Below are 13850 nucleotides of genomic sequence, written 5' to 3' on the forward strand. Positions count from 1 at the left end.
CGGGGCAGAAGCCCCAAGGCACAGGCAGTGCTGCTGAGAGAGGTCCGGCTCCAGGTGGCAGGTGCACCTGTCCATGGTGGCTTCTCATAAATGTCTGTCCAGGCGGGTCACATGTCATTCCCAAGCCTTGGAGATGAGCGAGGCATCTGCATTTTTGATGATGCAAATAATAGAATAGTCAGACCTTAGAGATGAAGTGGAAGTCCCCCTTCTAGTCCCTTCTAGAGAACGTGAGAGGAGAATTAGGATGGTGCTCACCTTGGCATTTCATGGCTTAGAACCAAATTCCCACCTATCGGGATCTACCCGTGTGTGCTGGGGTGCAGGGTGGAGGTTGGTGCTCACTTCCTCTTCCCCACCCTTCCTGACAGCCCCCGTGACTCTCAGGTGCACGGTCCTTCCTAGGTAGTTTTGCTGAGTGATTCAAACAGGCACCGTCACCGAGCCTGCCACCCCGCCAGGTCTGACGCCGCCTCATGTCTCTGCAGGTGCCTTTCCTGCCGGTGCTGCCCATCCTGAGCATCTTCGTGAACGTCTATCTCATGATGCAGCTGGACCGGGGCACCTGGGTGCGGTTTGCCGTGTGGATGCTCGTGGGTATGTTATGCTGAGACTAGCGCGTGCAGGGTCCTGGCTTCTCTCGGGCTCCCCTGGGCGATTAGTGTCGCAGAGTCTGCCTCGGTTCACATTTCGTAACACAGTGAAGCGCGTAGTCAGCAGTTCTGTCAAACAATACTGAGTTCCTGGGAGGCTGTGGCTGCTCCCCTCCCTCTTAGATACTTTTCATTTTCACTGCCTCTGGCCCAAGCTGGTTATCCTGTTGGGCAAGAGCTTGATGTTACAAGAACAAGGCGATGAGTCCGCTGTCAATAAGGTGCCAGTTAGTTTCGCCGCAGATGGGAAGTCTGGATTATGCCGCCCCACGTCCCCCAGCCTGGCCGCCTGATCTGTGGGCTCTGGCAGGTGCGGGTGTCACTGGGCTACGCCGGCTCCTCGGATGCTGGCGTCTTCTCTGTAGAAAGGCGGCACTTCAGAGCCTATGGGAGGTGCCACCAGGGCAGGAGGGCTTCCACGCGAGGTCACCAGGACTGGGTGCGGCCCGTAGGACTGACCACATCCCACCCTCTCTGGGCTGCTCACCCCAGGGCTGGAGGGGATGGACTCACTTTCCTCCGTCACTGTCCGAGTCCCCCCGGTGCTGATGCCCAGGAGACTGGCCCCGACCTTCACCCCTTGGGACCCAGGCCCTGCCAAGCCTCTGAGCCCCGAGTTTGGGTGTGGCAGATGGCTGGTCTCCCAGGGCTTTCAAGGGGTGCTTCTTCTGCAGCACATGCCCTGTGGCCCCGTTCTCTGCAGACACCAGGGGTGGGTCCTCATGCTCCGCCAAGTCCAGCCCGTGCCTAGTTAGACAGGCGTCCCCATAGAGCCTCCCTGGGAGAGAGCTGCTCACACTCCACCCTCGCCACGTCCTGGAGACCTGGTGAAGGGGGAAGTTGCCTCTTCCCAGCCACCCTGGGGAAGCCCCTGCGTTCCAGAACGCTGGGTCCTTTCCTGGCACCGAGTTGCTGAGTCCTTCCTTTAAGGCCTGGCCCCTGGCCATCGGCCACAGTCCCTGGGTGGGTGGCCCTGGAGCCTACCATGGGCCTTTGAGTCCTGGCAGCTGGAACTGGGCTATGGATTCTTACGTGACACCTGTCCCCGGGTGCTCAATGTCTCCTGCGTTCTGAGGGCCAGTCACATAAGGAAAACAAGGGTGGCAGGGGCTGTCCAGACAGCCTAGGACCTCTAGCACCTGCTGGAAATCCCACCCCAGGAGGCACTAACGTGACTTCCCAGGACTCTCAGGGCCTCGGAGGTGGTCAGGGAATTCGGCTGAAGGGTCCAGTGCCCTCCTGTGGCCCCTGGCCCAGCCGCCTGTCTGCTAAGGAAATGCCTTGGTGTGAGGCTGTCCAGAACGACGCGTGGCTTTGCCAAATGTGGAAGCAGACAGTGACCTTTGCCGACTCCATTTGAAGAGTCATGTGGTTTCTCCAGATGCGGAAAGTCAGCCGGGCTGGCCGCTGGCTGCGGGCTCGTGCCCGTGCGAGAGGCTTTTCTGTGGGGCCACAAGGCCTGGGGCAGCCTCTGTCTGTCCCCGGGGCCTGGCCCGCCGTCACTCACACCCCATCTCTCTGCTGTCGGCCTGCAGGCTTTGCCATCTACTTTTTCTATGGTCTGTGGCACAGCGAGGAGGCATCCCTGGCTGCCGACCAAGCAAGGACTCCTGACGGCAATTTGGACCAGTGCAAGTGACGTGCAGCTCTGCCCCCTGCAGGGGGCAGCAGCCCCGAGGGACACCCCCAGGAGACAGGGAGGCACCCCGCTCTCCCCACCAGTGCAACAGGAACCACCCACATCCACGACGCCCCCAGTGCAGCCGAAGGTGCAGTTACTTGAAGCGCAACCACAGCCCACAGCTTGCGTGTCCTGCCCAGACCCGGCTCTGCCACCCCGGTCACCTCCGGACAGCTCTCTGGCCGGGGCCACCTGGCTGTGGCTGGCCACTGTGTCTCCTCCCTTCTCTCTCAACCAAGAAAGCAGCTCTTCTCCTCGTCAGCCCAGCAGCCTGGTGCCTGGCTCGGCAGGACAGAGGTCACCTTCTCTCCTTATCTGGGGAGCCAGGCTCCCCCGCCCCAAGGACTGCTTTGGGTGGAAAATGTGCATACTCCAAACTCAGTAGCCAGCTCCCCTTCCGTCCCCACAGTAGCCGTAGACGAGAGACAGTACCACAAAACGGTGTCCCCAGCAGCCCCACCCCAGAGCCAAAGGACAGCTGTGTACTTAGAGAGGAACAACAGGACCATTTCCTTCTCCCGCTCCTGCCTGCATTGCTTCCAGGTGGGGCTGTTAGGGCTGGACCCCTCCACAACCGGCCCTGCTGGGCTTGGTCTCGCTCTGACACCGGGCAGGTGGGTCCTTTCAGACAAGGAAGGAGGGGTCGCTCCAGGTGGGAATGAAGGCCTTAGGGCAGGGGTGAGCTGGCTGCACTCACGCACACGCGTAAACCGGGGTCCTGCCGCCCACGCCCTCCAGGCCTGGGCCAGTTCTTGCTGCTTCCGCTCCTTTTGCTGCTGCCTGCGCCCCCCGTAACTGGAACACGAGACTGTCTGTGTAGGACTGGCCTCAGACGGGCGGAGTCTAGAACTTTCCTGTGCGTCTTTGCCGTTCCCTGACTCTTGCCCTCCCACGCCTGCTCTGGGCTCCTGTAAGGCTCTCCAGGCAGGGGGCAGCTCGGTCCAAGGTCATGGCACGTCTCGGTCACCATGCTCCTGGCCTCTGTCTTACATAGGGTGAAACTGAAATTAGTCCATAGTTGAGGCGATTGTGAATCACTCCGCCAAACTAAGCTGGGGCTTGACTTTAACTTGGAAAATGGCCAGATAATTACCCCGTGCTATTGGCACATCCTGCAGGATGTGTGATCCACACGTGAGATGATTTTCGGTCACAGTGCCGTCCCTCTCCTGTCGCCGTCATCCAAACACTGTGGCTTTGCATCCGCAGAGGGACTCTGACCCTGCCCTGGGCCTCCAGCGTCCCTAAGTCGGAGAGCGCGGGTGCCGCTGAGACGCCGACCTGCAGCTCCCTGTCTGCCGAGAGGCCCTGGGCCTCCTCTCCAGCCCGGGCGAGCCGGGACAAACACCATTCCACACACTCCTCGTGGATGGCAGGCAGGGGCAGCAGCAGGCTGATGAGCCTCACTTCCCTCCCTAGCACAGCTCAGGAGACACAAGGCCCTGATTCTGAAGCGGGGTTGGCACCGTGGACGCCACAGGAAATGTAAATGCTGCTTCCAGACTTAGTTGTCCATTTCTGTCCAATCTGGCCTTTGACACAAATCTGGTAGAAAGAAGCCTGATAAATTAACAGCACTTGACTTTTCCCCCTCTGCCCCAGAAGGTCCTTGGAGAGAAATGCAAGCATTGGTGTCACAGCCAGTGGAGGGCGGGTGGGCGATGCCAGACCCCCGTCACTTTGCAGAATCTTCGTCCTAAATCTCCTTTGGAACGTTCCAGAGGGAGTATCATAAGAGCCCAAAGCATAGATTTCCAAAGAAAGGTATTTACATTTATGTAGATTGGTGCTGTAAAATATTTTGATAAATATTAACTTATTTTGTTGGGGTTTAGGTTATCTATTGTGTTCTTAGGTCCTATTAGCTATTTGTTTGCTTGATTTATTTGTTTTTTCCTGTTATTTTCTACATAGGCAAAGACAACGTGAGAAAAAGAGGGAGTCCAAGAGAGGTGGTGGGGAGAGAGAATTTTTTTTGTTTTCTAACTTTAATTTCTCACTCTGGCTGAAATTTTCATGCAAGACAGCACCCAGCAGACTGTGTTGACCGCTGACATTTCAGTAGGCCGCACAGCGTCCTGCGGACTGGGAAGGTGTTTCCCTCCGCAGAGCCCGTCAGGAGAACGTGCTGGCCCGGGGGTCTGTGTCCCCTCCTCTCTCAGGGCCTGCGGCAGGACACAGGAGCGCGTGCAGGCTGGGCCGGGACTGGGCGCCCCTGCGCCCGCCCTCCTTAGAGGAACGGCTTCCTAGTGAGGAAGGGACACCGAGGGTGACCTGCGTAAATAGTTCATTGGTCACTGTGCTCTTACCAAGAGTAGTTTTTGTGCAGTTGCCAGAGGTTGTCTGTTCTGCGTGCGAGGGCAAGTGACATAGTAATGGTGTCCGGGATCAGCCTCACAATTTTAATAGACTTTTCCTTATCACATCCCCCTTCCTTCCCCTGAAATAAACACATACACGCAGAGGCAGGAAAAAAAAAAAAATGACTGATAGTTTTACATCTCTCAGTTCCCCTGCCCAAACCAGAACATCCTTCTCAGTTTCACAGCTGGCCAGTATTTTCCTGCCTAGTCAGAACTTCCACATTACCAGAGACACACAGCCACAGGAGTGCTGTGTCTACTTTTATCTGTGCACTCACGTCGGAAAGAGCATTGTGACAAGTAAGAATCTGTGCCTGTGTCCCGTCCCCCCACGACCACCTCCCACCTTGGCTGAAGAGTAGGGGTGAACGGGGTCTCGAGGGAAGCAGGGGCCCCGGTGGGAGGTGGCACGTGAGCCGGCTTACAGGAGGGCAGCCCTGCTGTGGGGAGGCGGTCCGGCCTCCGCACACCCCAGCCCCACTCGTCACCCCTGCTCACACCCCCCCAGCCGGCCTTGGTGTTGAGTTTGTTTTTCCAGACCAAGAGGGAGGCGTGATAGATTCATTTTTCCTAGGCTGTTTCAGAAAGATTGTTTAATTTATGCTATTGTCAGAAATGCTCTGATCTTCCCCCACTTTTGGTTTTGTTTTTGCAGCAGTAAGAGCTCTCTTTCCATCAAGACCCTTATCTCTCTCAGGCCGGCAGCCCGTGTGCCCATGCTGTGTCTGGGCACCGTGGGCCGCCCCTGCCCCCGCCCATGGCGCGCCAGCCAGGCTGGGCTGCAAGTCCAGAGGCAGCTGCAGGGCGGTAGGGCACTGGGCCCCTTCCTTGGCCCCCGGCCAAGGCCCTGACCCACCCCCTCCTGCACCTTCAGCACAGCCCGTGTGCTCACCTGGAGGAGGGCCAGGCCCACCCAGCCTTGTCCCCAGCGCTGGCTGCGCTTACTGAGTGGGGCTGGGAGTCGGGGAGAAATGTGGGTGTGCCAGCTCTTCTCCCCGACCGCCCTCTGAGCAGGATTCTGAATGGGCTGGTGTTTGCAGTCCCACATGGTGTGTGGCCGCCAGCCCGACACTGGGTGGAGACTGGAGCCAGAGCTGGGAGGCCCCCCAGGCCCCCGCCAGGGTCGTGGGTGAGGTCAGGGGCACTGCCTGACACACGGGGCCTCACCGCTAGAGAAGCCTGCCTGGCTCCATGCCAGGGCCCGTCTTTTCTGATCTAAACATCCCATGTTCACGCAGGCACCTTTCTTTTCAATATGAGCTGACAGTTCTGTTGGCGCCCAAGAACATACACCGTGAGGACAGAGTGCGGGGCCTTCGTGCCAGGGCCGCAGCACCGCTGTGTTCTAGGGTGGACGAGAGACGTGTTTGTGTCCACGTGTCCAGGTCTCCTGGTCGAGCTCCCAGGCTGGGAAATTGCTGGGTGGAGGGGGCCTGACGGTGTTTGCATGTGGAACTGTTCCAGAGTGGGACTTCAGATGGAACTGAATACCTGTTACATATAATTGTTACATATAATTTAAAATACAAGGTGTCCCAAAAGTCACCCTACCTAGGGAAAATGGGAAATTATGGCTAAATGTACCTTTATTTACAAAATATTCATTACAAAATTTTTCCTTTATATGGAGACTGTGTAAGTTTTCCTTTGTATGGAGACAAAAAATTTAGTAAAATTCATTACAAAATTTTACAAAATTTTTCTTTTGTATGGAGAGTGCTTAATTTTTCCTTCATATGGAGACAAAATAGCTTGTAAAATTTTGTAATGAATATCTTGTAAATAAAGGGACATTGAGCTACAATTTTCCCCCTTCCCTATGTGTGGTGACTTTGGGACATCCTGTATATCTGTTTGCCATCGTCCTGAGAGGGTTACATGTGAGGCTCCTAAGAGAGCGAGATGTACATTTTGTCAGGCTCTTGTGGACTTTTTTGGGTAATGAAATGCTCTACTGATCCGGTGGGTCACGAAGCTACACTCCATATGGCATCTTGGTTACGATGTCTAATGGGTTTTCAAGGAAAAAGTTTCAGCTGCCTTCACTCTAACCCAGTCTCTGCCCCTTGGCCCCTGAGCCACAGGGCTCTCATCGCAGAGGGCCTGGCTGTGCCAGGAGTCCCAGGGCACAGTTCCCCAGCAGCCCTCCCGGATCATCCCATAAATGTGTTGAGCTGTCGGCTGGAAACCCCACAGGAGATGAAATCCCTTGGCCAAGCTTAAAGAGAAGTCCACGCATATTTCTCAGGGTATTACAGCAGGTCGGGAAGCAGGTCTGGGAAGATGCATTCAGACTTTGTTAACTTATTAACAAGGTGTATGATTTCATGTTTCTCGATGACAAACTTTTAAGTTTGGGACTTATTTTCCCATTTGAGAAGTTGTAATATATATTTAAGATAAGTTTCCTGCTTAAGTTGTGCCTTTCAGCTTCAAAGGGTTTAAGGAGCACAAAGGATAGTGATACTAATGAGGATTGGTTTATTATCAAACCTGAATAGCTGTGGTTTCTCCAGTAAATTTTCTTCTTCTACTGAACATGGAGCCATTATTAAAAGAGTTGTGTGTTTTTTATTATGTAAATTGTATAATATTTTTTGCTTGTTTGATGTTCTATTTTTCTAACAGTTTTCTTCTAGTTTCTTATAATTGTGATACTAGATTTAGCTTCTGATGCTAACTCTAAATCAAGCTGGTCTCTGCTGGGTCTCCTGTTTTTATTTTATTTTAAGGACATGTGTCGGTGTCATCTATCGCATTTCAAAAAATGTGAAACCGCTCTATATCCCCTTTTGCTGACAATGCTGTACATGGACAACCTCCTCCCACACTTTGTGTTGTGGAAACAAACTATTTTGTGGTACACTATCTCATGCTTCCGCAAATTCTAATAAATGCTGTCTCTGGCTTCCGTGTACGGAGTGTGGTCTCAGGAATCCTCTCGGCTGGGTCCCAGTGCCCCACGGAGCTGCACTGTACTGTCTTCCTGCTTCCCCACGGCCTGTGCTTTAGGCGTATTAACTTGATTCTGGCAGCCATCTAGGGGGAATCCTCATCCCAGCAATTTGAGCCTTTACCAGGGAATTCCTCGGGCCCACATTTTGGATCCTGTGATGCCGCCTCCTCGCCACCTCCCACTCTCTCTCCAGACTTGCCTCTGGGGCCCCAGAGACTCCCTGCCAGTGGTCAGGCACATGCGTCCCGAGCAGCAAGAGCCCCTCAGTGCACCGACACCTCTGCCTGGTGCTTGCCTCCACGAGCTGTCTCTTCCAGGGACAGATGCATGCAGGGCCCGGGCAGGATTGTAGCTCTTGATCATCACTGGTATCTCACCCCCAGCTGCCTTGAGAAAGGAGGCATTTTTTTGCACAGGAGGCAAATCAGTCAGGTGGACCTTAATTCCCAGACACGAAGGGGCGGCCATTCACAGTGACTACACCGGAAGGTCTGTTGCCTGGAAGATACAGTTTAACCGTTGAGTTTTGTCAGCTGATGGACAGCGCTGGAGGCGGACACCCCTGTACAGCTGTACAGAGAGACGGGGAGGCGAGCTCCTCTTCCTGGCACCCAGCATGTTAAGGGTCAGGAATGCGAGACAAGCATCTGCACCCGAGACCCCGTACACATTTAGTGTTCCTTGGCCACGTAGGAAAACCAGACCACCGGGCATGGGCAGTGTGAAAGCAAGGCTGTGCAGCGTGTCTGGGGGATGTGACAGGGTAGCACTTGGGACATAGGGTAGCAGCATTTTCTCCCTCTCAGTGTGACACAAGTTTTGCAGACATAATTTCCAGGGAGGTAGAAACCAGAACCCAGCTATTGGTTTACAAAACGGGTTGGCTTCGAAAAGCATCTGGGAGAGTGCCCAGGGGCGTCCCAGAATTGGGAAATAAGCATGGGGCCTGCCTTGTTGCTGGGTTTCTGCATGTGTCCAGGAAGAAGGCCACCTCTGCTTGCTTTGGAAGACTTCAGGCCAAGTGCAAGGTGGACCCCAGTTTCTGCAGTGCCACGCTGCCACCTAGTGGCTGCCGCTCGGTGCTGTGCAGGCAGCCTAAAAATGCCCTGCAAAGTTTTCAGCAATTGCTTAGAAAAATCCCAACTGGGGGCTCCTCAAAGCCCCGCCGAGCGAGTCCAGTCTGGAGGCCCAAGGGCATGTCACCCAGAGCAAGTTTTTCCTGGCACAGTTTGGTTAGGAAACACTCTGGTAAATCAAAAGCTGCCCCCAAATGGCATTCACAGTAATGAGGAAACCTATGGAGCTACGTCCTGGGGTACTTACTGACCCAGCCTTTCAGATCCATCCTTCCAGCCCTGGGCAGGGTTTGGGGCAGTGAGAAAGCGTGGCACCAACTCTAGATAATCCCATCCACCCCTGTTCAAAGGGAACAGTTTAGTTTTACCAAATTAAGCCTGTCCACCAAGCCATAAATATAGCCATTAAAAAAATGCAATGTGAGAAAGAGGCTTTGGGAATAAAACAGGCAGTACCTTTGCTAATGAAAGGAACAGCTCGAGCAAGCCCTCTGGCATCTTGGTGAAGCTGGACACGTAATCCCAGCGGATTCGAGCTGCGTGGGGAAGGAGGAGCCGTGCTGGGTGGGGCTTTCCCTGGATGCTTTTAAATTTGACCCCTGAAAACAATGCACTTGCTGAATGCCCACTTTTCCTGGAATGTTCTGCTCCACTAGTGCAGGCGGGTGGGGAGGGGCAGAGGCATGTTCATTTAGGTGCAGTCCAGTGAGAAGCCGCTACGCAGAGCAGAGCCAGCAGCTGGGCCTGGGGGCTCCTCGGTGGCCTGTGGTGTGGGCGCCCGAGAGGGAGGAGGCCCAGGCACCACTCGCACACGCGTGGGCGCCGTCCGAGCTTCAAGCTGCAGGGCATCCTGACCCTGCCTGGCGCCGGCTCTGGCCTGCATCTTCATGCTGAGGTAGGTGCGACCGGAGCTTGGCAATCACAAACTCCAGATGTCCTTTGTTTTGTTTTTATGAGGTTTGGGGAAGGAGGTTTTGAGGGAAACAGACTGACTTAAAAAAAAATTCACAAAGTTAAGTGAATTGACTCCCACTGTCTTTTAACACCAGAACAGCTTTAAAAGCATTTGACACATCACCTCCTGATTACCGTGGATGAGATGACAGGGGGCAACCCCAGAGTCGTCACTGGACGCTTAGCCGCCGATGCGGCAACAGCTCTGAGAACGTCCTCCCACTCCAGCCGCAGGTGGGAAGCCATCCAGCTGCGCGTCCTGCCTGTGATTAACTCCAACTCCCTTCCCGGGGAGATGACCCGTGTCTCCCACGCAGGGTGAGCCAGGCTCTCCGAGGCTGCTTGGCACAGAGGAGGTGACTGAGTGAGTTGACTTCAAACGTCTCCTCTGCCTGCTGCAGATCAGCCGTGGGGGGGACAGTCCTCCGCAGACAGGAGAAAGTTGGCTCTAATCTCAGTCCTGCACGAGCCAGGGGGTGAGTCACCATCGGCTCCTTTGTTAAGTGGCGGTGCTGGCACCTGCCTTGTTCACCTCACAGCGGGGAGGATGGTGGGAGGTGGCCAATGTACAAGTAGAGGGCATTCAAGACACCCCAGAAGAAACTAACAGATTGGGACATGTTGACTAGCAGGCTGTTAATACATAGGTGGTGGCCATCAATACTCTGGGAAGCAGGGGCGACCAAGGGGGATCCTGGGGTGTCCCTTGTGAGGTCTGAAGTGACTCGTGTGCCATCTACAAAGGGTCTGCTGTTCAGTAATTGTTCATAAGGGACTTGCTGACATCGCCCTATAATAGCTGCCACTCTCACACGTCCTGCAAACCCAGGGGTCTCCTGTGTGGCCCCCAAGCAGGGCCAAGCACCTGTGGGACATTCCAGGGTCAGGCTGGCCAAACCGGCTGCAGCCCACACTGAAGGCTGGCGGGATGGGGGAGCAAGTCCTTGCAGATTAAAAGGGGGGAATGATCTTTTGTGCCCTCTTCCAGCCGCCTCCCCAACCTGGACCTGCAGAGCAGAGCACCAAGCTCCCAAATCCAGGGGACGGGCTGCCAAAGACCCCATACTGGAAGGGTGGGAGCAGGGACCTCAGACCTGCTGAGTCGGGGGAGAGGAGCTCTCTAGGCTTCTCTCAGTGACACTCAGCTGGCTCTGGCACACACAGGAAAGGAACCCAGCCTCCCTCGCCTCCCTGCCTGGGATCCCCAGCCTGAGGGGGACAGGTCTCCAGTTATATCAAGTGGATATCGCAGAAAGTCCCTCAAGTTTATTTTAATAGGCTTTAGAGTTGAACACAAATATGCAACACAGAAACTGTCGGGTCAGGAACAGGAATGTTGTGACCCCATTCAACTAATCATAGAGGGGTCAGCACCTCCAACCCATCCTGATATCCAGCCAGAACCTCGCCCCAGCGTGTGGCAGGCAGGGGGCGGGGGACAGGCCACCGATGCAACTCCCAAATGCCACGAAGAACCAGTGACGTCTGGTGGGTCTGCCTGAGGCGGGTGGGGGGCTGCAGCACCCGCACTTGGAGACATCGCTCCAGCCCGGGAGGCGGATGGAGGCAGACGTCCCGTGCAGGGAGGCCGCATCCTGATGGTGTAGGGGGCAGAATCGAGAAGGAGGCACAGTGGCTGTCCCGTGTGTCTCGGGAGCGGTGCCAGCTCAGAGGATGTGGGCCACACGTTGATAGGTGTCCACGATGAAGGGAAGAAGCCAGAGCCCTGTGGAAATTAGCCCATACCCAAGGTCAGGGCTGGCTAGGGCAGTCCACCTAGTGAGGGAGTACTTAGTTCTAACATTGCTACGACTTTGACCACAACAGCCTAACACACTGTACCACATCCTAACGTCACACCGAAGTCGGTATTGCTGTGTAACTACATTCAGCAGGTGCGGTTAGGTAAGCGGGTCCTCATTTGGAGAGCTAAGCTGCACCCGAGCTTGTGTTTGTGCAGGTTGTGCCTGCTAAAAGAATAAATAGCTGCGAGTTCAGTCCGTGTGGCCTGGCTCGAACGGAATGCCCAGCTCGGCCGCACAGCATCGCGGAGAGCTTCTAAAGGAAAGAGAAATGTTCCTTCACTGTGTACCTACTGTGCATGTCCCCAGAATGAGCAGGACCTAGGGAGCCCGACTTTTACTTATGCAAGGGACACAGACCACATCTGGCTGCATGTTGGCCACATGTGTGCCCAGTAGGCTGGGCCCCTGGCGAGCTGACCCCTGTCATGGGCTGTTGCTTTCCTGCTCCATGGCTCTGGCCCCTGTAGGACCCTGCATGGGACTTCTTGCCTTGGACATGCTCAAAGACATGCCTGTGCTCAGGACAATTTTTAGGGGCTTTAGGGAGAAAAGTGCAGGGTCTTTGTCACACACAGGAAACAAAGGCATCATTATCATCAGCATATCGACTGTTAAAACTACTTCTTCCTTTTGGGTATCATGCTCCTAATCTTCCACAGCACTACATGGATACCTTTCATATTCTAATTCTACCATTTCAGAGACAGATGCCAGTCCAGCAGCCGTGACCTCCGGCTGGCTGTTTTGTTGGGCTCCTCTGTTTGGGAGAACATCCTGGGCCTTGGGTAGGACCACCGTCAGCCTCAGTGTCACTTGATCATCCAGCAGAAAGTACAAATGGGTTTCTGAGTGTTCGTGTGATGATCTAGCACAGCTTAGAACTCGTCCCTCAGGACAGAAAGGTTGGTTTTCTGGAAGCCCCTGCTAGAACCCCTGAGCCGTCTCAATGTGCAGTGAAGGGGTTGATCATAGAACCAAATCGAAGTGGGGGTTGCCTATGAAATGGGGGCCATATTTCAATGAGTTGACCATTTACAGCATATGGAAAGATGGAATACACTTTCCCACTCTGTGCCTGATCAAAATATGGACCTGTCAGCAGTTTCCTTTATGAGGATGGAGCATGAATGGTCTCGGTCATCTCCAAGGTCATCCTCACTCTCACTGACAGGTCATGCTCTTCCATGTTTTCCCCGAGGGTGTAACAATAGCTTAATGACCGATTCCGAGATGCCATTTAGGAAAAAAGCAAAACTTGTGTTTACAAGACTATTATAGATGAGTCACTGTCATGAGTAACATCTGCAAAACTGCTAAACCCCGTAGGGTTTCCCACTGCTTATCCACTCACGACAGGAGCATTAATAATTAAAACTTGCGAATGGAATAACAGTGACCTCACATCATGGTGACTAAGAAGCTGATTGTTCCAAAGGCAGTTACCGTTCACAAATCGCTGGTGTTCGTGGTAAAGAGAGTACCACTTGGTGGTGGGTTGAAAGGCGCTTCTTCTCTGTATCTTTTTTTTTCCTTTTTCTATTTTGGGTAGAAATATTCCTGGGAAGCTAGATAGAAATGCATTTTCATTTCCCAATAATTCTTAGGCACAAGCTAGAAAACTGCTGACCTCCACTAAAATATGTCAGCACTTCATGTTATAAAAAAATGCAATTCAGAACCGCCGCATGTGCATATACATGTATCTAAATATACACACATCGGTGCAGTACACAATGATTATTCAATGTATATTGAAAACTGAGCTATTTGTAACTAACCTGAAAATCTGCAGTGAAAGTTCATTGCTCAAGAACAATTGCAAGTGTCTTTCTTTTGGCTCTAACTATGGTAAAAGGTTTGCACATCAGACTCTACCATTTACACTTTCCTAAGCGCCGATACCGGGACACTCTCACACGGGGAGTGGAGGAGGACGCTGCCTAGGATGCGTGATGCGGCCGCCGAGCATGCGCACAGGGCCAGCTCCGGCGGCGCCCGGTCAGTGCTCCCGCGGGGCGGAGACCCCGGAGGCCGGAGCACCCGAGGGCGGCGTGGCGGCGGCGTCATCTGGGCGTCGCGCTGACTCTGGCCGGGGAGGAGGGCCCTGAGGAGGAGCCACGGTAAACCGGGGACGTGGGGGAGAGTTTAATGGGGCTTGTGGGGTCCCCTGTTTGGAGCTTCCAAAGCAGCTCTTCGTTGGTTCGGCTCAATCTCTTCTTCTCCTGGGTTTCTTTTTCAACATATTCCTGGAGATTAGCGTTTTCCTCCGACAGTTGTCTGCATGGGGGAGAGCGACAGTCGGTCAGGCAGCAGTCATGCTAGCAGACGCTTAACTCGAGGCCGCGCCAGTGGGTGCAGGGCA

The 13850-nt window shown here is 54.2% G+C and overlaps 2 protein-coding genes across 4 annotated transcripts in view; one reads left to right on the forward strand and one right to left on the reverse strand.

The window, feature by feature from the left end:
* SLC7A1 (solute carrier family 7 member 1) overlaps window positions 1-4003 on the forward strand; it is a 69986-nt gene extending 65983 nt beyond the window's left edge. For all 3 annotated transcript variants that reach the window (XM_045566771.1, XM_045566773.1, XM_045566772.1), the window contains 2 exons: window positions 489-597; window positions 2189-4003. In XM_045566771.1, coding sequence (XP_045422727.1) covers window positions 489-597; window positions 2189-2292 — 213 coding nt within the window. In that variant the 3' untranslated portion in view covers window positions 2293-4003. The remainder of the gene's footprint in view (window positions 1-488; window positions 598-2188) is intronic.
* Window positions 4004-10934: 6931 nt separating this feature from the next.
* Window positions 10935-13850, reverse strand: part of MTUS2 (microtubule associated scaffold protein 2) — a 59155-nt gene continuing 56239 nt past the window's right edge. Inside the window, exon 9 of the mRNA XM_045566892.1 lies at window positions 10935-13765. Within this exon, the coding sequence (XP_045422848.1) occupies window positions 13552-13765 (214 nt within the window). The 3' untranslated portion in view covers window positions 10935-13551. The remainder of the gene's footprint in view (window positions 13766-13850) is intronic.

This window comes from Lemur catta, chromosome 13 (genome assembly GCF_020740605.2).
Source record: "Lemur catta isolate mLemCat1 chromosome 13, mLemCat1.pri, whole genome shotgun sequence".
Taxonomy (NCBI): domain Eukaryota; kingdom Metazoa; phylum Chordata; class Mammalia; order Primates; family Lemuridae; genus Lemur; species Lemur catta.